This window comes from Macaca mulatta, chromosome 10 (assembly GCF_049350105.2).
Source record: "Macaca mulatta isolate MMU2019108-1 chromosome 10, T2T-MMU8v2.0, whole genome shotgun sequence".
In the NCBI taxonomy this organism is placed as follows: domain Eukaryota; kingdom Metazoa; phylum Chordata; class Mammalia; order Primates; family Cercopithecidae; genus Macaca; species Macaca mulatta.
Window position 1 is genome coordinate 32553184 of NC_133415.1, and position 19560 is coordinate 32572743.

At 57.6% G+C, this 19560-nt stretch overlaps 2 protein-coding genes, 1 non-coding gene and 1 pseudogene across 9 annotated transcripts; 2 read left to right on the forward strand and 2 right to left on the reverse strand.

The window, feature by feature from the left end:
- The first annotated feature begins 1440 nt into the window (after positions 1 to 1440).
- On the forward strand, positions 1441 to 1632 carry LOC114670717 (small nucleolar RNA U3; annotated as a pseudogene).
- A 1322-nt stretch (positions 1633 to 2954) lies between these two features.
- Positions 2955 to 13232, reverse strand: RANBP1 (RAN binding protein 1). Of its 5 annotated transcripts, none has more exons than XM_015149727.2 (6): positions 13084 to 13191; positions 11581 to 11717; positions 8237 to 8394; positions 4882 to 5010; positions 3943 to 4008; positions 2955 to 3360 (listed from the first exon to the last, which is right to left on the reverse strand). In XM_015149727.2, the coding sequence occupies exons 1-6, from the start codon at positions 13096 to 13098 to the stop codon at positions 3260 to 3262; spliced, it is 606 nt and encodes a 201-aa protein (XP_015005213.1). In that variant the 5' UTR covers positions 13099 to 13191; the 3' UTR covers positions 2955 to 3259. The 5 variants fall into 5 exon arrangements, with proteins under 5 accessions (XP_015005213.1, XP_077805145.1, NP_001247793.1 ...); XM_077949019.1 differs by lacking the exon at positions 13084 to 13191 and adding an exon at positions 12427 to 12589 and having other exon boundaries at positions 2955 to 3357; NM_001260864.2 differs by having other exon boundaries at positions 3214 to 3357; positions 13084 to 13232.
- On the reverse strand, positions 3785 to 3909 carry LOC114670691 (small nucleolar RNA SNORA77). The gene has a single exon (XR_003720387.1). It is a non-coding gene; the product is annotated as a small nucleolar RNA SNORA77 (small nucleolar RNA).
- A 284-nt stretch (positions 13233 to 13516) lies between the features above and the next one.
- On the forward strand, positions 13517 to 18830 carry TRMT2A (tRNA methyltransferase 2 homolog A). 3 transcript variants are annotated; one of them, XM_077950841.1, is made up of 13 exons: positions 13517 to 13644; positions 13750 to 13839; positions 14114 to 14688; positions 14946 to 15054; positions 15272 to 15453; positions 15640 to 15754; positions 15843 to 15958; positions 16034 to 16145; positions 16915 to 17037; positions 17226 to 17301; positions 17498 to 17614; positions 17725 to 17821; positions 17938 to 18830. In XM_077950841.1, the coding sequence occupies exons 2-13, from the start codon at positions 13816 to 13818 to the stop codon at positions 18164 to 18166; spliced, it is 1875 nt and encodes a 624-aa protein (XP_077806967.1). In that variant the 5' UTR covers positions 13517 to 13644; positions 13750 to 13815; the 3' UTR covers positions 18167 to 18830. The 3 variants fall into 3 exon arrangements, with proteins under 3 accessions (XP_077806967.1, XP_077806966.1, XP_015005228.1); XM_077950840.1 differs by having other exon boundaries at positions 13517 to 13839; positions 16915 to 17049; positions 17190 to 17301; XM_015149742.3 differs by having other exon boundaries at positions 13517 to 13839.
- Positions 18831 to 19560: the final 730 nt, after the last annotated feature.

The window sequence follows — 19560 nt, forward strand, 5'->3', positions numbered from 1 at the left end:
AGGGTCCAGGTCTGACTCCAAGTCCATGCTTTGTGCAGGGTGCCAGGACAGTCACCTTCCTCCACCAGCTGAACCCTGGAGTAAACTATCAAATGCTGACTGTGGGAAGAAGCGGAATCAGGCCTACTTGGTGAGATGCCTTTTCCCTTGAGTTTTTAACACAGGGTTTCACTCTGCCACCCAGGCTGGAGTGCAGTGGTGCAATCATGGCTCACTGAAGCCTCAACCTTCAGGGTTCAAGTGATCCTCCCACCTCAGCTTCCCAAGTAGCTGAGACCACAGACGTGCACCACCACGCCAGGTTATTTTTTAAATTTTTTTGTAGAGATAGGGTCTTTCACTATGTTGCCCAATCTGGTCTTGAACTCCTGGCCTGAAGTGATCCTCCCGCTTTTGCCTCCCAAAGTGCTGAGGTTACTGGTGTCAACCATTGCATCTGGCCTTGGGATCCCTTTTCCTTAACACAGAGGCCTGGGCAGAGGGATCCCCAGTAGTACAGACCCACTACTGGAGACAGAGAACTGAGTGAGGTCAGCACCGGCCTCCCCCACCAGCATGGCTGCCGAGCCCATGGCCTAGTTTCCTCCCCAAGAAGAGCTAAGATCCCAGGGAAGAGGAAAATGAAGCAGAAAGCAGGAGGCTCCCCAGCCTGCAACCTGGCAGACAGACCTGGGATGGAAGGCTGAACCACACTGCATTTCTCACATAGTCCCTAGCACCGGCAGGACCCCATTCCGCTCACCATTGTCTGCCAAAGGGGACCCACTGGAAACACACTGGGCTGGACAGCTGGCGTGAGTGCCCACATGGGTGTCCTTGTAGAGCCTACCCTGTGTTCCCGTGGGGCCAGCACAGCTCCCTTCCTGCAGCACATCACATCCTGCAGTGTCAACAAGCTGCATCCTCAAATGCGCCCTGCAACACAGCCCCACCACAGGATGGCACTGTATCCCAGCCATTCCGAGGGGCCTTCCCACTGTTGAGGACTCTCCTTGGAGACATTTCTCCCATCCGCAGATGAAGGAAGTCAGCCTGGAATTTTACTAGAACCCCAAATCAAATACAGAATGCTAAACATCCTTTCTGTGCTGGGGGCGTGGGGTGCCTGTCCTAGCCAAGGGCTTCCCTCCTGGAAGCTCCAGCCAGTGCATGGAGCCCTCCCTTTCACAGACATCAAAGCCTCCAATTGACACCTGTACCCAGCCTGTGGCCCCAAGGGTGACACGGCACAGCAAGGCACTGTCTGCAGTGGACAGCGTCACCCTCCCAACACGAGGACCTCACTCGGCACGGGGCACAGGCTTCTTGGGTGCAAAGTGCACCACTGTCCCCCTGCCAACCTGCTAAAAAGCCGTCCACGAGCATGAGGGCCACAGCTCACAGAACACAGGCAAGATGCCAGTGAGGAGTCTTCAGTTGGGCTGTTTAAAACCAGGAGCAAAGACCATACTTTCAGGGATCATTTCCATAGTTCATTACCAAAGAACTTTCTCTGAACATGTAGGGCACTGGAAACCACGAGGAGTCAGCACAGCCTTCTTTCCTGAGCTGGCCTTTCCCTCTGCAGGGGCCACTCTGCCACAGGGGCCAACCAAAGTCAGCCTTGGCTGATGCTAGAGACCATAAAGTGGTTCCCATTTATGTAAAAATAAACAAACCTGAGTAGTTGCCTTTGGAAGTACATCCCCCAGAGCGGTGGTCCCCAACCGTTTTGGCACCAGGGATCAGTTTGGTGCACAATTTTTCCATGGACCAAGGGTAGGGGAGTGGTTTCAGGATGAAACTGTCCACCTCAGATCATCAGGCATTAGGTTCTCATAAGGAGTGCACAACCCAGATTCCTCACATGTGCAGTTCACAATAGGGTTCGCACTCCTATGGGAATCTAATGCCCTGCTTATCTGAGAGGAGGAGCTCAGGTGGTAAAGTTCGCTCGCCCACCACTTACCTCCTGCTGTGTGGCCCAGCTCTTAACAGGCCACAGACTTGTACGGGTCAGTAGGCCAGGGGTTGGGGACCCCAGCCCCAGAGGGACAAAGGACTGGTGTTTAAACCAGACAGGACACAGCACATGGAGACCAGAGAGAACTGGGCCGGGGCCCAGGCCCAGGTGGAGGACACAAAAGAGCAAGTGATGGCAGCAGGCAGCCAGCCTCACAGTGAAGCACGTCTGGTTCATGATAAACGGTGACAGGGCACGTTATGGCAGTTGAGACCACACACTTAAGATGGTGTTTGCAGAGACAATCCATTACACGTGACAACCCCCAATGGCACACTGGAAAACATCTCCTTCTTTAAAGTTACTGCAGATGCCCCTAACTCCAACACTGCCAAGTGTGGACTTCAAGTTCAGGAGGCCAAGACCCCAGAAGTTTTCTCCAAGGTCAAGGTATGACAGGCTTTCTAACAGAAGGGCTACAGGGCTGAGCCCCACCCAGCACACCGGACTGGCCTTTCCCTCCACAGGGGCCACTCTACCACAGGGGCCAGTCAGCCTTGGCCGATTCCAGAGACCCACTCAATTGGCTACTGCCTCCTGCTCCAAAGCCAAGGTACTCTGGTGGTCTTCCTTTCTCTCCTCAAAACACAGAAAGCCCACCCTTCCTCACCACAGAAAAAAGCAGTGGCTGTTCAGGCCATAAGGCGCAGTGGAGCCTGCCTTGGCAGAGCCCACGCTGCCCAGCCCACAGCCGTGCATGAATACAACACTTAGCACCAGACACCCCTGGCCAGGCTCCCTCACCAGCACCAGCTCAGACACCTCAGCTTCAAGACCCACAGCAAAACACACACACGACCTCAGACACCAGGGTGTCTCCCGGGAACCCAGGCTATAGTGAGGTGCAGCACCCACCTGCGCTGCAGACAGGCCTGGACATACACCTGGGGGGCTTTTACGCAAGCAGTGCTCACAGCACAGGGGCCCGTACACACACAGTCCTGCCATCTGGTCCAGGTTCCAAATGTGTTTTTTATTCACTATTTTTGATGACTATAAATAAGTGTTTCCACTATGGAAAAGAAAGTTAGCACAGTACATTTTCATGACTGGGGAATGGATTTTCTGAAGTCATCTTCAATAGGGCAAAAAATTAAAAACAAACAAAAAAAAAACAACCTGAATGTTGAATTCAGTTCTTTATATAACGTCCCTTGTAAAAATGAAAGAATAAAAACAAACCAAAAAAGAGGGGCAGGGTAAAATTTTTTAAAAAAAGGAAAGGAAAGAGAGGAAAAGGAAATAAAATAAGACGATTTATTGCTTCTCCTCAGCATCCTCCTTGGTCTCCTCCTTCACCGAGAGAGCTTCTAGCTTTTCCGCCACTTTTTCGGCATGATCATTTTTGCCTGATCCTGCTAAAACACAGGCAGTACAGTGAGAAAACAGAAGCACAGTGCATTCAAGCACATGGCCCTCGCCAGGACGGTCCCAAGCGCCGTCACCCACCCACAGTGGCTTGCCCGCCCTCAGGACAGACTCCTGCCTGGCCAAGCCACCCCTGGAGTCTGTCTTCTTGAAATTCAATGACCAAAGGAAGCCAAGTGGATGCATTCAAGCACTGCCTAGACCATGGTCAGGCTGCTCAGTGACATCTGGTCACTTGCCACCACAGCTGCAGTCCAGCCTCACGGCAGAGGTGACCAAGCCCTCTGAGAGACAAACCGAGGGCCATCATAAAGCACCTTCTGGTGAGCTCCAGGCAATGCCTGGACTCCAATGCCTGCCCAGTTGGATGTGAGGCCAGCAACACTGACAAGTGCTCAGGGCTCCCCAGGAAGCACCTGTGTCCCCAGGGAGCTGCATCGCCCTGGATAGGTGAGGCAGCCACAGCACTCTGGAATGTTTATCTGGCAGACAGAAAAAGCACCCGCCTGGAAGTACAGTCAGGTGCAGAGTGAGTCTGCAAAGAAGCACCCCCACCCATGGCACCACGTCACCTTTCTTTTCTCTCTCTTCGATCTCTTTCCTGCATTCTTCAAACTTTGTTTTGAATTTCTGTGCATCTGTGGAAGAGAGAGAGATTTCCTAAGAGCTGTGAGCAGTGGAAGGGACATGCTCTGCCGGGTCTGAAGAGTTGGGATTCACAGAAGACCCATTTCATGGTAATTTCTGACCTAAAAGGACTGGACCACCTGACATCGGCCCTGGCCTTTTGTCTCCTTCATCTAACTGTAACCATTTGGGCAGAGCGGTAAAGAGCACGGACCCTTGGGCAACCAAGGGGCATGGGCCTCTTTGCCACAGTCTTGGCTCCCAACCGTGTTGGAAGGGCTGCTGGGGCAGCCACTCCCAGAGCAAGGACAAGGTCACTCGGCACCAGACGGTCAGCTACCAGGCGCCAGGCCACAGTACCCACTGACTACTCTAGGAGCCACTGGACACAGCTTGGACGATCTGGACTGTAAAGACCTCTGAGCAGGGGAGAGATCAGCCTGGGCCTGTGGATCTCTCCACAGGAGAGATGCCAGCCCCTGCTGGCACCCAGGCAACCATGAGGGGCCCCTGGCCCCAGTAAGCCAAAGCCTGGCACAAGGATCAGCACTGGGAGGAAGCCCTGGGTTGGGCCTCAGGCTCTGCAACAACTGATGGGAACCGGAGCTTGGAGAGCAAACCAAAGTGCCAGCCACAAGGCGGCTGAGGGGGCACTGCTGTTTAGCAGCTACTTGGCACAGCTTTGAGTTTTAGGGGGAAGGCGCTGCTCGTGGCTTCAGTCTGGGCATGGCCCCCAAATGGCGGGGCAGGGCAACCCACACGACACACTTCCCAGTTACTGCCCCCTCTCCCCAAAAGGCAACAGCATTTGTTGCACATAAGCCGCCACACTGCCACGCAGGTGAGCCCTAAGTCGGGCAGGTCCCCAGGGCCCCTTGGCTCACTCTCAGCATTCAGGAAGCGGATGGCCAGCAGCTCTGGCTTGGGGCACTCGTCGGCGAAGTCAGCATGGGTGTTCCAGACCCAGGCACGGTCACTACCTGCATTGGGCTTCAGCTCCATCATCGGCGTGACTGAGGAGAGAGAAGCTCGTGAGGATGGTGGGATGACTGCAAAGGCCAGCCCACCCAGCCCTGGGCCACAGAGCACCCTGCTCACCAACCTGAGGGGTCTGCTTCAGACAACACGGGGATGGTCAGTCTGGGGTCGGAGAACCAGGCTTAGACAAAGTACCACAGGGCCTGAGTTTTATTCAAACCTCTTTGAAAATGCCCCATATTTACTTAAAACCAGGACCATCCTAACCAGGAATGGGCAGCCTGCTCCCTGACCGTAAAGCTATCTCTGCAAGGAGATCCTGAGCAGTGTTCAACACCACTTGGCACACAGAGAAGCAGAGCTGGCAAAGCAGGCCCCAGCTGTATCCCAGGGCTGCACTCAAGCCCAACCCTGATCATCCTGACCCCGTCCGTGAAGTCAGAAGCCCTGGGTTAGACATCAGAGCACAAGCCAGGGGGTCCAGACTCTCCTGAGGGAACTCAACACATGGAGCCAGCCTGTCTGAAAGTGGGGGCAGCAGAAGGCTAGAAAGTGGGGCAATTGCCAGAAGGGAGCCCACTGGGGGCCACGGCCATGCATCCCCATGACTGATGCCTGGAGGACACAGGAGACAGAGCCACGGCCTGCAATGGACGCCTCCACCCCAACTGCCCAGGCACAGGCAGACCCAAGGGGAGATGGCCCTGCAGGCGACCACTCTTCAGAACAGCTCCCTGAGAACCCGGACCATCCCAGGTGCCCAGGCCCAGCCCAGGCCACATGCACCCCCAGGATACCCCACATGTCACCATCTGAACTGGGAGCTGGGGGGTCTCACCTACTGCAGCCCGCCACAGCAGATGCAGGCCCCCTGCATGCCCCCTTCACACCCCGCCCCCGAGCCAGCCCACAGCCTCCCCAACACCCTACCCAGAGGGCATCCTCTACCCACTGCCACTTTCCCTCTCTACTAAGGGCCCATGATGGGCACAAGACACTACTGGCTACGCAGATGGCTCTGCCCAGATGCCTAGGGGCCCAGGACCAACTTATGATGCACACACAATAACCCACAACCTGACCAGGCTCTGGGAGCAGCACAGGGCATAAGGGAAGACCCCCCCAAAGAAATTATTCATATTGGGCTCAAGGAGGAGGACCAACCAGAGTACAAGCTTCCCCAGGACTAGATATGCTGGGCAGGGAGGGCGGGGAACCCAGGAGCCAGTTCCCAAGGAAGTCTGGCAGGTCAGGCCATGCAGCGAGGTACCATGGCACAGGCAGACCACTGTCTACCCCTCTGCATCGCCCTCAAGGGCTGAGCCACTCAGGCTCCTGCCAGCAGTCATCCTGCACCTGGGATGAGGGGCCCTGCCCCGCCGGACACACATCACACTCGGCAAATGACACTAGGGAGCTTACCAAGGGACACCCCAGGACAAGTGTATTTCCAACATGCCACCAAGCCGGGCAGCACAGGTTCAATCTAAGGACAGCTGGCAGCCAGGCACACTTGGGACAACCTATTGTCACTTCTTTGCAGGCCAGGCTGGACCCTTCACAGGGTGGCTGGAGCTCTTGGCTGAACCTGCCCAAGGGCCTCTACTTATGTAGCTTCACAGGCGCCCAGGACCTGGTCACCTTCTCAACCCCGTCCCCTCCCGTTTCCTCCCCAGGGAAGATCCTGGTGAGGGTAGAACGCACCATAATTGGGGAGGCTGGCGCCTGGGCACCTCACACATCTACCCTCACACCCCTAATCTCACGCGCGCACGCACACACACACCCCCCCAAACACCACATACCTTCAGATGCCACCCCCACCCCAGACACCACACAACCCCCCATACCACAACCCCCCGACACCACACACCTCCCGCCCCAGACACCACAAACCCCCCCAGATGCCCCCTACACACACCCGCGGATACCACACACACCCCTCCAGACACCACATACACACACATACACAACCAACCAGACACCACACCTTCAGACACCACACAAGTCCCCCAGACCACACATCTTCAGATACTACACATACCCCCAGACAACACACACCCCCCAAACACCCAACTACACACCCCCAACACCACACACATACCCCAGACCCCCAACCACACACCCCCAACCACCACAACCCCCCCCAGACACCCAACACTGCCCCCCAGATGCCCCTACACACACCCGCGGATACCACACACACCCTCCCCCAGACACCACACACTTTGCACTGCCCCCCCAGACACCACACATGCCGCGACACCACACCTTCAGACACCACATAGCCCCTCCAGACACCATATACACACCCCGAACACCCAACCACACCTGACACCACACACACACACCCACAAAACACTACACCCAACCACACCCCCAAACACACCCCCCAGACCCCCAACTATACACCCCCAAACACCACACCCAACCACACCCCCAGACCCCCAACTACACACCCCCAAACACCACACACCTCCCCGCCCCAGACACCACAAACCCCCCGACACCAAACACTGCCCTCCAGATGCCCCCTACATACCCCCCCAGATATCACACACACACCCCTCCAGACACCACACTTTGCATGCCCCCAGACACCACACACTGCCCCGTCCCAGACACCATAAACCCCCCAGACACCAAACACCGCCCCCAGATGCCCTCCAGACACCACACACACACCCCAAGACACCACAACCCCCCCAGACACCACACATGCCATGACACCACACTTTCAGACACCACATAGCCCCCCCGGACACCACATACACACCCCAACGCCACACACACACACCCACAAAACACCCCCAAACACCAAACCCCAACACACCCCCCCAGAACCCCAACTATACACCCCCAAACACCACACCCAACCACACCCCCAGACAACACACCCCCCAGATACCACATACACACACACACACACACACACACACACACAGCGCCCCCTTGCCCTGCAGCACTCACTCCTCGTCCCGAGCCCAGCCTGGGCGCCGCGTCCTCCCATCAGGGCCCGTCTGGCTGACTCCACACCCCCGTGTGCTCTAAGCTTCGCTGCGGGCCTGCTCTGAGTTCAGAGGCACGTCTGAAAAACGTATTTCTGGTTTTAAATTCAACAAACACACCACAAACTTGCACTCCATGTAATAACACGCTCCCCAGTTCCCAGTCAGCCCTGAAAGAATCTTCCCGAAGGTCCCAGGCTGAGCTGCTGAGGACTGTTGGGCCCAGCATGAACGCCCGCCCAAGGCCACCTACTGTAGTGGTTGGCACAGATCTTCAGGGTCTTGTCCCTCCGCATGAGAAGGCGGATGGCCCCTTTCTCCTTGTGCTTCAGGAGCTTGACGTCACCAGTGCCTCGCTCCTTCCATTCTGGGAGATCGTTCTCTGAGGCAAATCGGAACAGTTTTGCCCGCCTGCAAGAAAAGCCATGAGGTAAGAGTGCAGACCTGCGGCCCACATGCAGGGCCTGCTCAGGAGGACACAGAACAACTCTGCACTGCAGAACCCGATGCCTCCACAAACGCCCCAGCCCCTCTTCAGGCTCCAAGAACTGCCTGTCACGACACCACCAGAAAGTGCAGCAGCCCAACAAACTCCAGGTCATCTTGAATTCCAGTTCCACAACCAAAAGAATTAAGATGACCAGGCGAGGTGGCTCACTTGTAATCCCAACATTTTGGGAGGCCGGGGCAGGTGGGTCATCTGAGGTCAGGAGTTCAAAACTAGCCTGGCCAACATGGTGAAACCCTGTCTCTACTAAAAATACAAAAATCAGCTGGGCGTGGTACCTGTAATCCCAGCTACTCAGGAGGCTGAGGCATGACAATCACTTGAGCCCAGGAAGCAGAGGGTGCGGTGAGCGGAGATCGCCCCACTGTACCTAGTCACAATATTTCCCCCAGTGGAGACCAGCTCGGGCAAAACAGCAAGAAACCATCTCTACAAAAAGATAAAAAATTAGCTGGATATGATGGCTAACACCCATAGTCTCAGCTACTCAAGAGGCAGAGGCAGGAGGATCCCTTGAGCCCAGGAGTTCAAGGCTGCAGTGAGCCATGATCCCACTGCTGCTCTCTAGCCTGGGTGAGAGTGAGACCCTATTTAAAAAAAAAAAAAAAAAAAAAAAAAAAAGGCCGGGCATGGTGGCTCACTCCTGTAATCCCAGCACTTTGGGAGGCCGAAGTGGGGGGATCACCTGAGGTTAGCAGTTTGAAACCAGCCTGACCAACATGGAGAAACCCCATCTCTACCAAAAATACAAAATTAGCCAGGCATGGTGGGACGTGCCAATAATCCCAGCTACTGAAGAGGCTGAGAGAGGAGAATCCCTTGAACTGGGAGGCCAAGGTTGCAGTGAGCTGAGATCACACCATTGCACTCCAGCCTGGGCAACAAGAGCGAAACTCCATCTCAAAAAAAAAAAAAAAAGAAAAAAAGAGGCCAGGCTTGGTGGCTCATGCCTGTAATCCCATCACTTTGGGAGGCCGAGGCAGGCCAATCATGAAGTCAGGAGATTGAGACCATCCTGACTAACTCGGTGAAACCCCATCTCTACTAAAAATACAAAAAATTAGCTGGGCGGGGTGGCGGGCACCTGTAGCCCCAAATATTCAGGAGGCTGAGGCAGGAGAATTGCTTGAACCTGGGAGGCGGAGGTTGCAGTGAGCTAAGATCATATCACCATACTCCAGCCTGGGCAACAGAGCAAGAATCCGTTTCAAAAAAAAAAAGAGAGAAAAATGGCCCAATGTAGGGAAAGAAGCCCCCTGGGTGGGCTGGGCATCCCATGGTCACTGTGCAAGAGCACCCCAGCCCCAGAGATCTGCAGGGACAGCATGGATCAGGTGCGGGCCAAGGACCTCCGTCACACCACCAGAAAGCGCAGCAGCCCAACAAACTCCAGGTCATCTTGAATTCCAGTTCCAGAACCAAGAGAATTAGACGACCGGATGCGGTGGCTCACGCCTGTAATCCCAGCATTTTGGGAGGCCGAGGCAGGCAGGTCACCTGAGGTCAGATGACCCACAGAAGAGGCCCAGGCCTCTAATCAGGCAACAGGTCCTGGCCAACACCCGGCCCTCCTGCCCAGGAACAGCCCCTCCCGCTGGGGACCAGGGCACCCAGAACCTAGCAATGCACTCAGGGCTCAGGCTGGCGCCCTCCTTCTGGGCACAGCTCCACCTGCCTCTCTCAGACAACTCCACTCTCTGCCCCAACATGATTCTGGCAAGAGACTGTCTCACAAGGTTCCCCAACAGGACGCCCCTGAGGCTTTACCGCAAAGACCCGGGCCCACCCTGCTGGCCTCACCTCCCTCAGGGAGAGCCTGGGCCCAGGCCACCAGGAGCACCTCCCACCCGACGTGGGCAGTGAGAGGATAGAGGCAAGCACTTCACCCCAGCAAGGAGCTACTCCCAAACGGGCTGCAGCAATGCATCAGTAGAGTGGAGACACGGCCACCCAGTGGCTTCAGGGAGATGTCCATCACGCTCTGTGACCAAAGGGTGACACACAGCTCTCCTTTCCCAGGTATCCCTCCTGGCCCCTTTCCTTAGAGAAGAAACTCACAGTAGGAATGACTCTCTGGTTCCCTCTCCCACCCCAGAGCAACCAAACCTTAACCTGTACTCTTAAAGCTACTTCAAGGGTGGGGGGTTCCGTGAACTTGAACAGGGAAAAACTACAATCTCATTTCACTACGGTGTGTAACTAAACATGATGTTTGTTGCAATCCTGAGTGTAGGCGACAGGCCAGTCTCTGCAGTGCTGTGACGCTGTCACAAGACACAAGGCTGGTATCCACCACTGCAAATAGCTCTTAACTGAAAGTGTCAAGAAGCACACGTACAGAATCTTTTCAGGTGTTTTTGATAACTAAACCATCACCTATTTTCACGTGTAATTGCAGTATTACGTTGTGTATTAAGGGTGGGCCAGGCGAGGTGGCTCACGCCTGTAATCCCAGCACTTTGGGAGGCTGGGGCGGGCAGATCAAAAGGTCAGGAGATCGAGACCATCCTGGCTCACAAGATGAAACCCCGTCTCTAATAAAAACACAAAAAATTAGCCGGGCGTGGAGTCCCAGCTACTTGGGAGGCTGAGGCAGGAGAATGGCGTGAACCCGGGAGGCGGAGCTTGCAATGAGCTGAGATCACGCCACTGCACTCCAGCCTAGGCGATAGAGCGAGGCTCCATCTCAAACAACAACAACAACAAAAACACCGGGTGGGGGATTTATAAGCTTCACAATGCCAAAGAACTCTGCTGCAAAAAGTTAAAATCCCCTGCTCAACCAAAGGGACTCCCTGGATCCTCAGAAGCCAGTGGCAAGAAACAGCAGTGGGGCCGCCATGTCAGTGAACAGAGCAGCAATAATGGGATGCCCTTCATGCAACTGGCTGCAGGGCAGCAAGGGCACCTGGTGAAGATTCATAAAAGCAATGGGTTAAATTTCCACATGGGATTAGTCATCAAGCAACTTTAGGCCCTTTCTTTAAAGAACCTCAGTCTGATTAAAAGTCAGGCCAAGACCTTAACACCCAAAAAAGCTGTAACTTCAACCTTAAAGGGTCCTATTTCTGGGACATCAGATTACTTACATTTTAAAAAGTTCCTCTTCATCTTCTTCCAGCGTTTTAATTTCTTGCTCAGGAAGAGAAACTATTGGCTCAAACTGAGGGTCATGGTTGGATTCGTCTGTATTCTCAGTGGAAGTATCATGGTCCTCATGAGTGTCCTGAGGAAATACAAAGAGGTTACACTGCTGGCCTATGGATCCGGCTCACAGCCAGAGCCCAACCAGTGCCTGCAGTGGTCTGCCCCCCGACAGTGAAGGGACTTCAGCTACAAGGATGGGCTCCACCCCAAAGCAAGAAATTAGGCCCTCTCTTCCACGCTAGGAAAGGTTTGCATTTACGCCCAGCTCCATACACTCAGTGCATGAGCCTACAGCGAGACACCCGAGTTTGGGGCCCCTCCCCCAGATTGACAGACATCAGTCAGATCTGTGCACAGACTGATGGTGGGCCCTACAACTCCGCCAGCACTTGCAGAGTGGCCTGGGAGTAACTGCCTCATCTCTTTGAGCATCAGTTTCTTCCTCATCCATAAAATGCAGACGATACCTGCTGTGTGAAGATCAAAGGACACAATGATGGGTCGAAATAGATTTTGAAATGTTACTTTAAAGCAAAATGTAACTATTTCAGCTTTTACTAATTAGGAAATAGTTGTGCTCTTGCTTACTAGAATGAAAAAAGTCGCTACAGGACTGGTAGTATTTACATTGGATTCATAGCTCTGCCAGCAATTTTTTCACAGTTCAAGAAATTAAGTTAGTAACTAGATAAATTGTACCGGTGAAAGTCATGAAATCCTGACCCAATTTAGAGGATAAGAGAGCACCAATAATCATATTTTAGGTTCGAGTCTTCCAGAACACGTGCCTTGGTCACCCAGAAGTCCATAAGAGACCTAAGACTTCACCACTAGACTCAAACTGGAAAAGAAAACATAAGCTTTTCGCTGCTCTTCTGTGTTTCCCACAGCACTGCGGCTCTGCAGCGGCCCGCACTCAACCATACACCTCAGCCAACAAAGCCGCCGCCCGGGTCGGCGCGTCCAGGACCTGTGCCCCACGCTGGAACGCGAGCTTCTGCCACAGAGGCCAGAGCCGGTTCCACACGTGAGAACCGAATGAATGAAGTGCTGCGTGGGCGACGGAAGGAATAAATGCACCGTACTAGTGGGAAGCCCCAAGTGGGCCGAGCCGGAGGAAACCCGCCGCCCGCACCAGTTCCCGGAGGCTGGGGCCGCCCCGCGTGGCGACGGCCGCCCCCAACCCACCCCAAGGTCACGCGGGCGCCCTGCAGCCCCCAGGCCTCTGCAGAGCCTGCACCCCCAGAAGCCCCAACTCCGCAGGCCTCGAGCCCCCAAACCCCACGCGTCCCGACCCCGCGCCACCGAGGCCCAGCAGACGGCCGAACCTGCAGGCCGGCGGGGGTTGGTGGCTGCTGCGCGGGCCGCCCACGTGGCCGCTGATAACGGCCCCGGTCCCACCGGCCCCGCCCGCCCACCCTGTCCCCGCTTGGGCCAGGCCGCACCTTGGCGGCCGCCATGGGGGCGCGGCGGCGGCGGCGGCTCGGCTGGGTCGGTCGTCGCTGGCTCCGCGGCCTCTGGGCGGCTACTCGTAGCTCCTTCCCTCCGCGTCTGGCGCCGGCGCCTCCCGCCCGCCCGCTCTTCCCTCCGCCCCGCGACCCGAACCTCGACCCCTGACCCCAGCGGCGGGAAACGCGCCGCGATTCAAAACCAGTACAGCTTTATTGGCTCAGGCGGCGGACACTCTCATTGTCCGGCCCGCCCCGCGCTTCCCGCCAAAACGCCCGTGGCGCATGCCCGGCCCGCCCGTCAGCCAGAGGAGCGCGCATTCCCGGCGACCCCTGCGCGCACTTCCGTCCCGGCCACGCGCGCCCCAAGAGCTGGCTAAAGTGGTTGGAGCCGGCGCGTGGCTATGATGTTGCAGGAAGTCAGGATCATAGAGACGCTCGGCCTCCGCGGCACGCGCTGGCGGACTAAGAGTGGCTGGCGAAGCGTGCGGCCGGCGCGGGCCCCTGGCGGGCGGGCGGTGCAGCCCGAAGCCTGAGACCAGGACCTGAGCACCGCAGGTTCGAGTACCGCCCCATCTGGGTCGAAGCCGGGGCTGGCGGCGACCTCGCGGCGTTGCACTGGCTCTCTGAGCACTTCCCCTCTGAGCACTTCCCTTGTGACAGGCCCAGGACGAGGTGACCAGGCGGCCCCCGTGGCACCCCTGGTCTAGGCGGAGAACCGCCTGAACGATGAGTGAGAACCTCGACAACGAGGTAGAGTGCGGGGAGACGCTGGGTAGAGACGGGGATGGGGTGGGAGGAGGCGGGGTGGGGCAGGAAACCTGCCAGAGAATAGGTGGGGACGAGGAGGATGCGATGGGGGAGGAAAGGAGACGGGAATGGGGTCGGGAGGGTAGAATGGGGGAGGGGAGGGGCAGGGTTGAGTGCAGAGTGCACCGACGGAGGTTTGGGTGTGCCATAGGGGAACCTGGGGGGCCAGGCCCCAGGGTCTAGTCCTCACCGTAGCACCCCATCTGTCCCCACACAGGGCCCAAAGCCCATGGAGAGCTGTGGCCAGGAGAGCAGCAGTGCCCCGAGCTGCCCTACAGCCTCGGTGCTCCCTGCAGACCCGGCAGCCCTGGAGGAGGTGGAGAAAGAGGGCGCTGGAGCAGCTACAGGGCCGGGGCCTCAACCTGGGCTCTACAGCTACATCAGGGATGACTTGTTTACCTCTGAGATCTTCAAACTGGAGCTGCAGAACGTGCCTCGCCACGCCAGCTTCAGCGACGTCCGGCGCTTCCTGGGCCGCTTTGGCCTGCAGCCCCACAAAACCAAACTCTTTGGGCAACCACCCTGCGCCTTTGTGACATTCCGCAGCGCTGCAGAGAGGGACAAGGCCCTGCGAGTTTTGCATGGTGCCCTCTGGAAAGGCCGCCCACTCAGTGTGCGCCTGGCCCGACCCAAGGCCGACCCCATGGCCAGGAGGAGGCGACAGGAGGGTGAGAGTGAGCCACCAGCAACACGAGTGGCCGACGTGGTGACCCCTCTATGGACAGTGCCCTATGCTGAGCAGCTTGAGCGGAAGCAGCTGGAGTGCGAGCAGGTGCTGCAGAAACTCGCCAAGTGAGTGAGGGCGCAAGACACCCCTCCTGGCTGGGGCTCTGCCCGGCCCTGTGCTTCCTCAGCCTGCCTGTGCACCAGTCGGGAGGCCCAGCACAGGATCTGGCGGCCCCTTTGGGAGCTAGCGAGTGGGACACCCATGTTACAGGGGGCACAATGAGGTCCGAAAGGAGGGATTGGGAGCCTGGACATTGGGGAGTGGCCTAGCATGGGTGGGGGACAGTAGGTGGAGTCCAACCACAGATCTGCTCCTCTTACAGGGAAATCGGGAGCACCAACCGTGCCTTGCTGCCCTGGCTGCTCGAGCAGAGGCACAAGCACAACAAGGCCTGCTGCCCACTGGAGGGGGTCAGGCCATCACCCCAGCAGGTCAGGCTAGACTTCGGTGGCCACAAACCCCTATCCCGGGATTTGAAAACTTTGCTTTTGCTCACCCTTCCTGTTGATCTTTTTGTTTTCTCTGGTAACTTATCACATAGCTATCAGCTATTCCTCTTGTTTGACTGCCAGCCCCTGTGGGGAAATCAGGGTTTCCAGGCACAAGTGCTGGGCAACCAGGGTAAGGTGCAGCTGTCTCTCCCTGCAGACTGAGTATCGTAATAAGTGTGAGTTTCTGGTTGGCGTCGGGGTGGATGGGGAGGATAACACCGTGGGCTGTCGGCTCGGCAAGTACAAGGGCGGGACGTGTGCTGTGGCGGCCCCGTTTGACACCGTGCACATCCCCGAAGCCACCAAGCAGGTGGTGAAGGCCTTCCAGGAGTTCATCCGGTGAGGACCTGTGACGGGGCTCCTGGGAAGTCCTGTGTGGTGTGGGAGCAGAGGGTGGGGATCCCACCCAGGGAATTCTGGAGTGCCTGCCATTTCAGCCAGTTGAAGGAAGGTGTGGCCAGAGGAGAGAGCAGGGGAGCTGCTTCCCCAGTCCCGGGCACTCAGGCCAGCTCGTGATCCCCACAGGTCAACTCCATACTCGGCATACGACCCAGAAACATACACCGGCCACTGGAAGCAGCTGACTGTGCGCACCAGCCGCCGCCGTCAGGCCATGGCCATTGCCTACTTCCACCCCCAGGTCTCAACGGGGGCCCTGCTGGGGGAGGATGCCTGGCCTGGGTGGGCCTCGGCACAGCCTGATGGGACCTTTTCACCACTTATTCCAGAAACTGAGCCCGGAGGAGCTGGCAGAGCTGAAAGCCTCCCTAGCACAGCACTTCACAGCAGGGCCAGGCAGGGCCAGTGGAGTGACCTGCCTCTACTTCGTGGAGGAGGGACAGCGGTGAGGAGCCCGAGTGGGGCGGGGTGGGTCCCTGCAGGGACTGTGACACTGAAGGACCTGCACCTCCGCCCACAGAAAGACTCCCAGCCAGGAGGGCCTGCCCCTGGAGCACATGGCTGGGGACCGGTGCATCCATGAGGACCTGCTAGGGCTGACCTTCCGGATCTCTCCGCACGCCTTCTTCCAGGTAGCCCTGAGTCCCTGGTGGGCATGGGGACATGTTGAGGAAGGCCTGGCGCACCATCAGGACGTGATGGGAACAGTGGGCTCAGGTGGGAAGATTTGGGGGAGCATCCAGGCAGGGAAGCCACAGGGGAGGTGAAGTAGCAAAGAGGTTGGTCATCACTGATTTGACTTGTGACAGTCTAGAGGTACACATGGTAGTGGCCCTTGTCACAGGGAGGATGAGGAGTGGCCCTCAGTGCACTACCACGGGGTGCTGCTCTGGGCTTGGCAGGAGGGAGGCCATGGTGGCTTCTGGACTGGGAAACACTGTTTCACTGTCCGCTCACTGCTGCAGGAAGGCTGTGGGGACCTGGAGCAGCCCTGTTTTTGGAGACAGGCCCAGCAGGACCTCCTGGAGGGCCAGGTGTAGGGGTGGGAGCTGCAGTTGGGTGAATCCAGGGACCCTGGTGTGAGTTATGGGAGGCAAAGCCCCCTTGCTGGGGCAGGGAAGGTGCACTCTACTGGCCTGTGGGGCCTCGTGAGCCCTCAACCAAGCGGGGCAAGGAGGAGGCTGTGCTCAGCACAGGCTTGGCTTTTAAAGCTGGGGGCTGGGTGAGGGCATCAGCAAGGCTGATCCAAGATGGGGTCAGGGATGGGGTTGGGCACCAAGGTAGGGGAGTGGGCGCCAGAGGTCCCAGCAGGATTGAGGGACCAGGAATGTGGGCCTCAGAGGGCGCCAGTGGCACCACAGGAGAGGAGCCACTGACATGCTGGGCACTGCCTGCCCCCAGGTGAACACACCCGCAGCTGAGGTGCTCTACACGGTCATTCAAGACTGGGCCCAGCTGGATGCAGGGAGCACGGTGCTGGACGTGTGTTGTGGCACCGGCACCATTGGCCTGGCCCTGGCCCGGGTGAGCCCTCCCGCCCTGCTGAGGGCACCCTCTTCCCACCCCCAAGACCCGCACTGACCCCAGCTCGAAGGCACTGCAACTGACTCCATCATGCCCCAGGCCCAGCTCCTCTTTGCTGCCCTCGGCCCCATGCACTCCCCTCCCTGAGGTAGCCCTGGGTGGGGCGACACCACACTTTCCTGTTTCAGAAGGTGAAGAGAGTCATTGGGGTCGAGCTATGCCCAGAGGCCGTGGAGGACGCCCGGGTAAACGCCCAGGACAATGGTGAGTGGCAAGGCCGAGGGTGGGGGTGGGACAGGGGCAGCCGCCACCCCTGCTGCAAGCGTCAGCCACAGCCAGGGCTTGAGGGCTACCCAACAGGTAGAGCAAGCGAACAAGCTCTTTGGCTAGGGGTTCCCCAGGGCTGGCCCTGCTGGGAGGGCATGCGGCCCTCTGACAGGCCGCCGTGCCATCTCTTCAGAGTTGAGTAATGTGGAGTTCCACTGCGGGAGGGCCGAGGACCTGGTGCCCGCCCTGGTGAGCAGACTGGCCTCCCAGCACCTTGTGGCCATACTGGACCCACCCCGTGCCGGCTTGCGTGAGTGGCTTTTGCTTGAGGTGGTGGCATGGGAACGAGGACACATGGGGTGACTCACCAGGTTGTGGACTCTCTGGCTGTGGGGACCCAGCTGGTATTTGCCTCCTCAGATTCCAAGGTGATCCTGGCCATCCGCAGAGCCGAGAACATCAGGCGACTGCTGTACGTCTCATGCAACCCCCGGGCAGCCATGGGCAACTTTGTGGAGTGAGTGTCAGCAGGGGCCTGGACGGGGGCCAGGCCTGGCACCAAGCCCCCAGCTCCCACAGGAGCCCGTGACTAGCCCATCGGCTGACCTTGGCGCCTGCCTTTTCCCCCCACAGCCTCTGCAGAGCCCCATCTAACCGGGTGAAGGGCACCCCCTTCCGGCCAGTCAAGGCCGTGGCAGTGGACCTGTTCCCACAGACCCCGCACTGTGAGATGCTCATCTTGTTCGAGAGGGTGGAGCACCCCAATGGCACAGGGGTCTTGGGGCCCCACAGCCCTCCAGCTCAACCCACACCAGGACCCCCAGATGATACCCAAGAAACTGGGGCCTTCCCCTTATCCTAGGCCCAGGACCCATCATGGGGACAGGAGCTGAAGGGCTCCCAGGGCCCCAGGGGCGGCAAAGGCATGGCTTGCTGGCCAGGATATTCAGAGGTAGGCAGCCAAAGGGCACAGAACCCTGCGCCCCACCAGGATTGGCCTGCTGCTGGGGGCCGGGGGCCTGACCAGGAAGGCAGATGGGCTCCTGCAGCCTGTTCCCCACCCGCGGGGTCTTTGTGGACTAGCCAAGGCTATGAGGGCCAGAATAAAAAACTGCTCAATGAGGGGTATTTCTGTGATGAGAGCCAGGGGTTGAACACAGGGCCTGGGTGCCAGGGAAAGGGTCAGACAGCCTGGGCAGCTCTGCAAGCCCCTCTGCACAGCTAGGGGAGTCAGGGCATAGAGCTTACTTTTAAACAGAATGTTGGATTTGATACTTAAACTTGAGGAGGCAAAGATAAGTCTGGGAATTGCACCAGCTGGGCGCGGGGGTGGAGAACACTGGGCAGAGTTGGCCCCTCCGTGGCCAGCCTTGCCCTCACAACCAAGGAAGGGGCCATCCTGTGGTGCTGTTCAGCTGTTACAAAGGCAGGGTGCAGCCTGCAGAGGCTCCAGGAGGGGATCTGCCCGGTCAAGGGTCCACAGGGTGCCAGCCTCTCACACTCAGAATAAAGACATTAGCCATTCCCTTCTGGACAGTTTGCTTTATGCGTTCAGACAATTGAGGCTCGCCTTCCAGGCACAGCCCAGTGCCCTGGATGGCATCAGCATAGGCTCCCCTGCCCTAGCCTTGAAGCATGGCTGTGTGCACGATTCACACCCACACTTGGCATACGGGTGGGGGTGGGGGCATGGGGGCACGGAGACCACGAGAGTATGGCAGCACCTGCTGTGGTGGTGGTGCCTGGGAACAGCAAGACACAGCGAGGCTCCCCAACCTTTAGGGGAACACATGTGCACGAAGCTTTGGTTCACAGGCGCATCTGGCTGGCTAAGGGCAACAGTCACAGTCAAATGACTATTCACAGCTGCAGACAGGAGGCAAGACAGAAGCAAGTATCTAATTACAGCAACTTGAGTTGAGGGTTTCCTTTTTAAAGGTCAACAGAAGCCAACCTTGGTCACACAGGTGGTGAGGGAGGGATATGTTGTGGGCGGCCCATGGGCCAACATTGTTCTCCTGACAAAAACAAAACAAAACAAAAAAAAAACCCATCAGTACCACCTGTGGGGGGTGTGGTGGAGGACAGACACGGCAGAATGCTGGACTCTTGCTTCAGATGGTGCACCACAAGCACACGGCACCCTGCATAGGTGCCTTTGAGGACACCCTGGTGCCTCAGACTCAGGCAGGAACACATTTCCATCCCACACCCACACACAGGGGCCACCAGTCGAAAAGCAAGCTGGGCACCGGG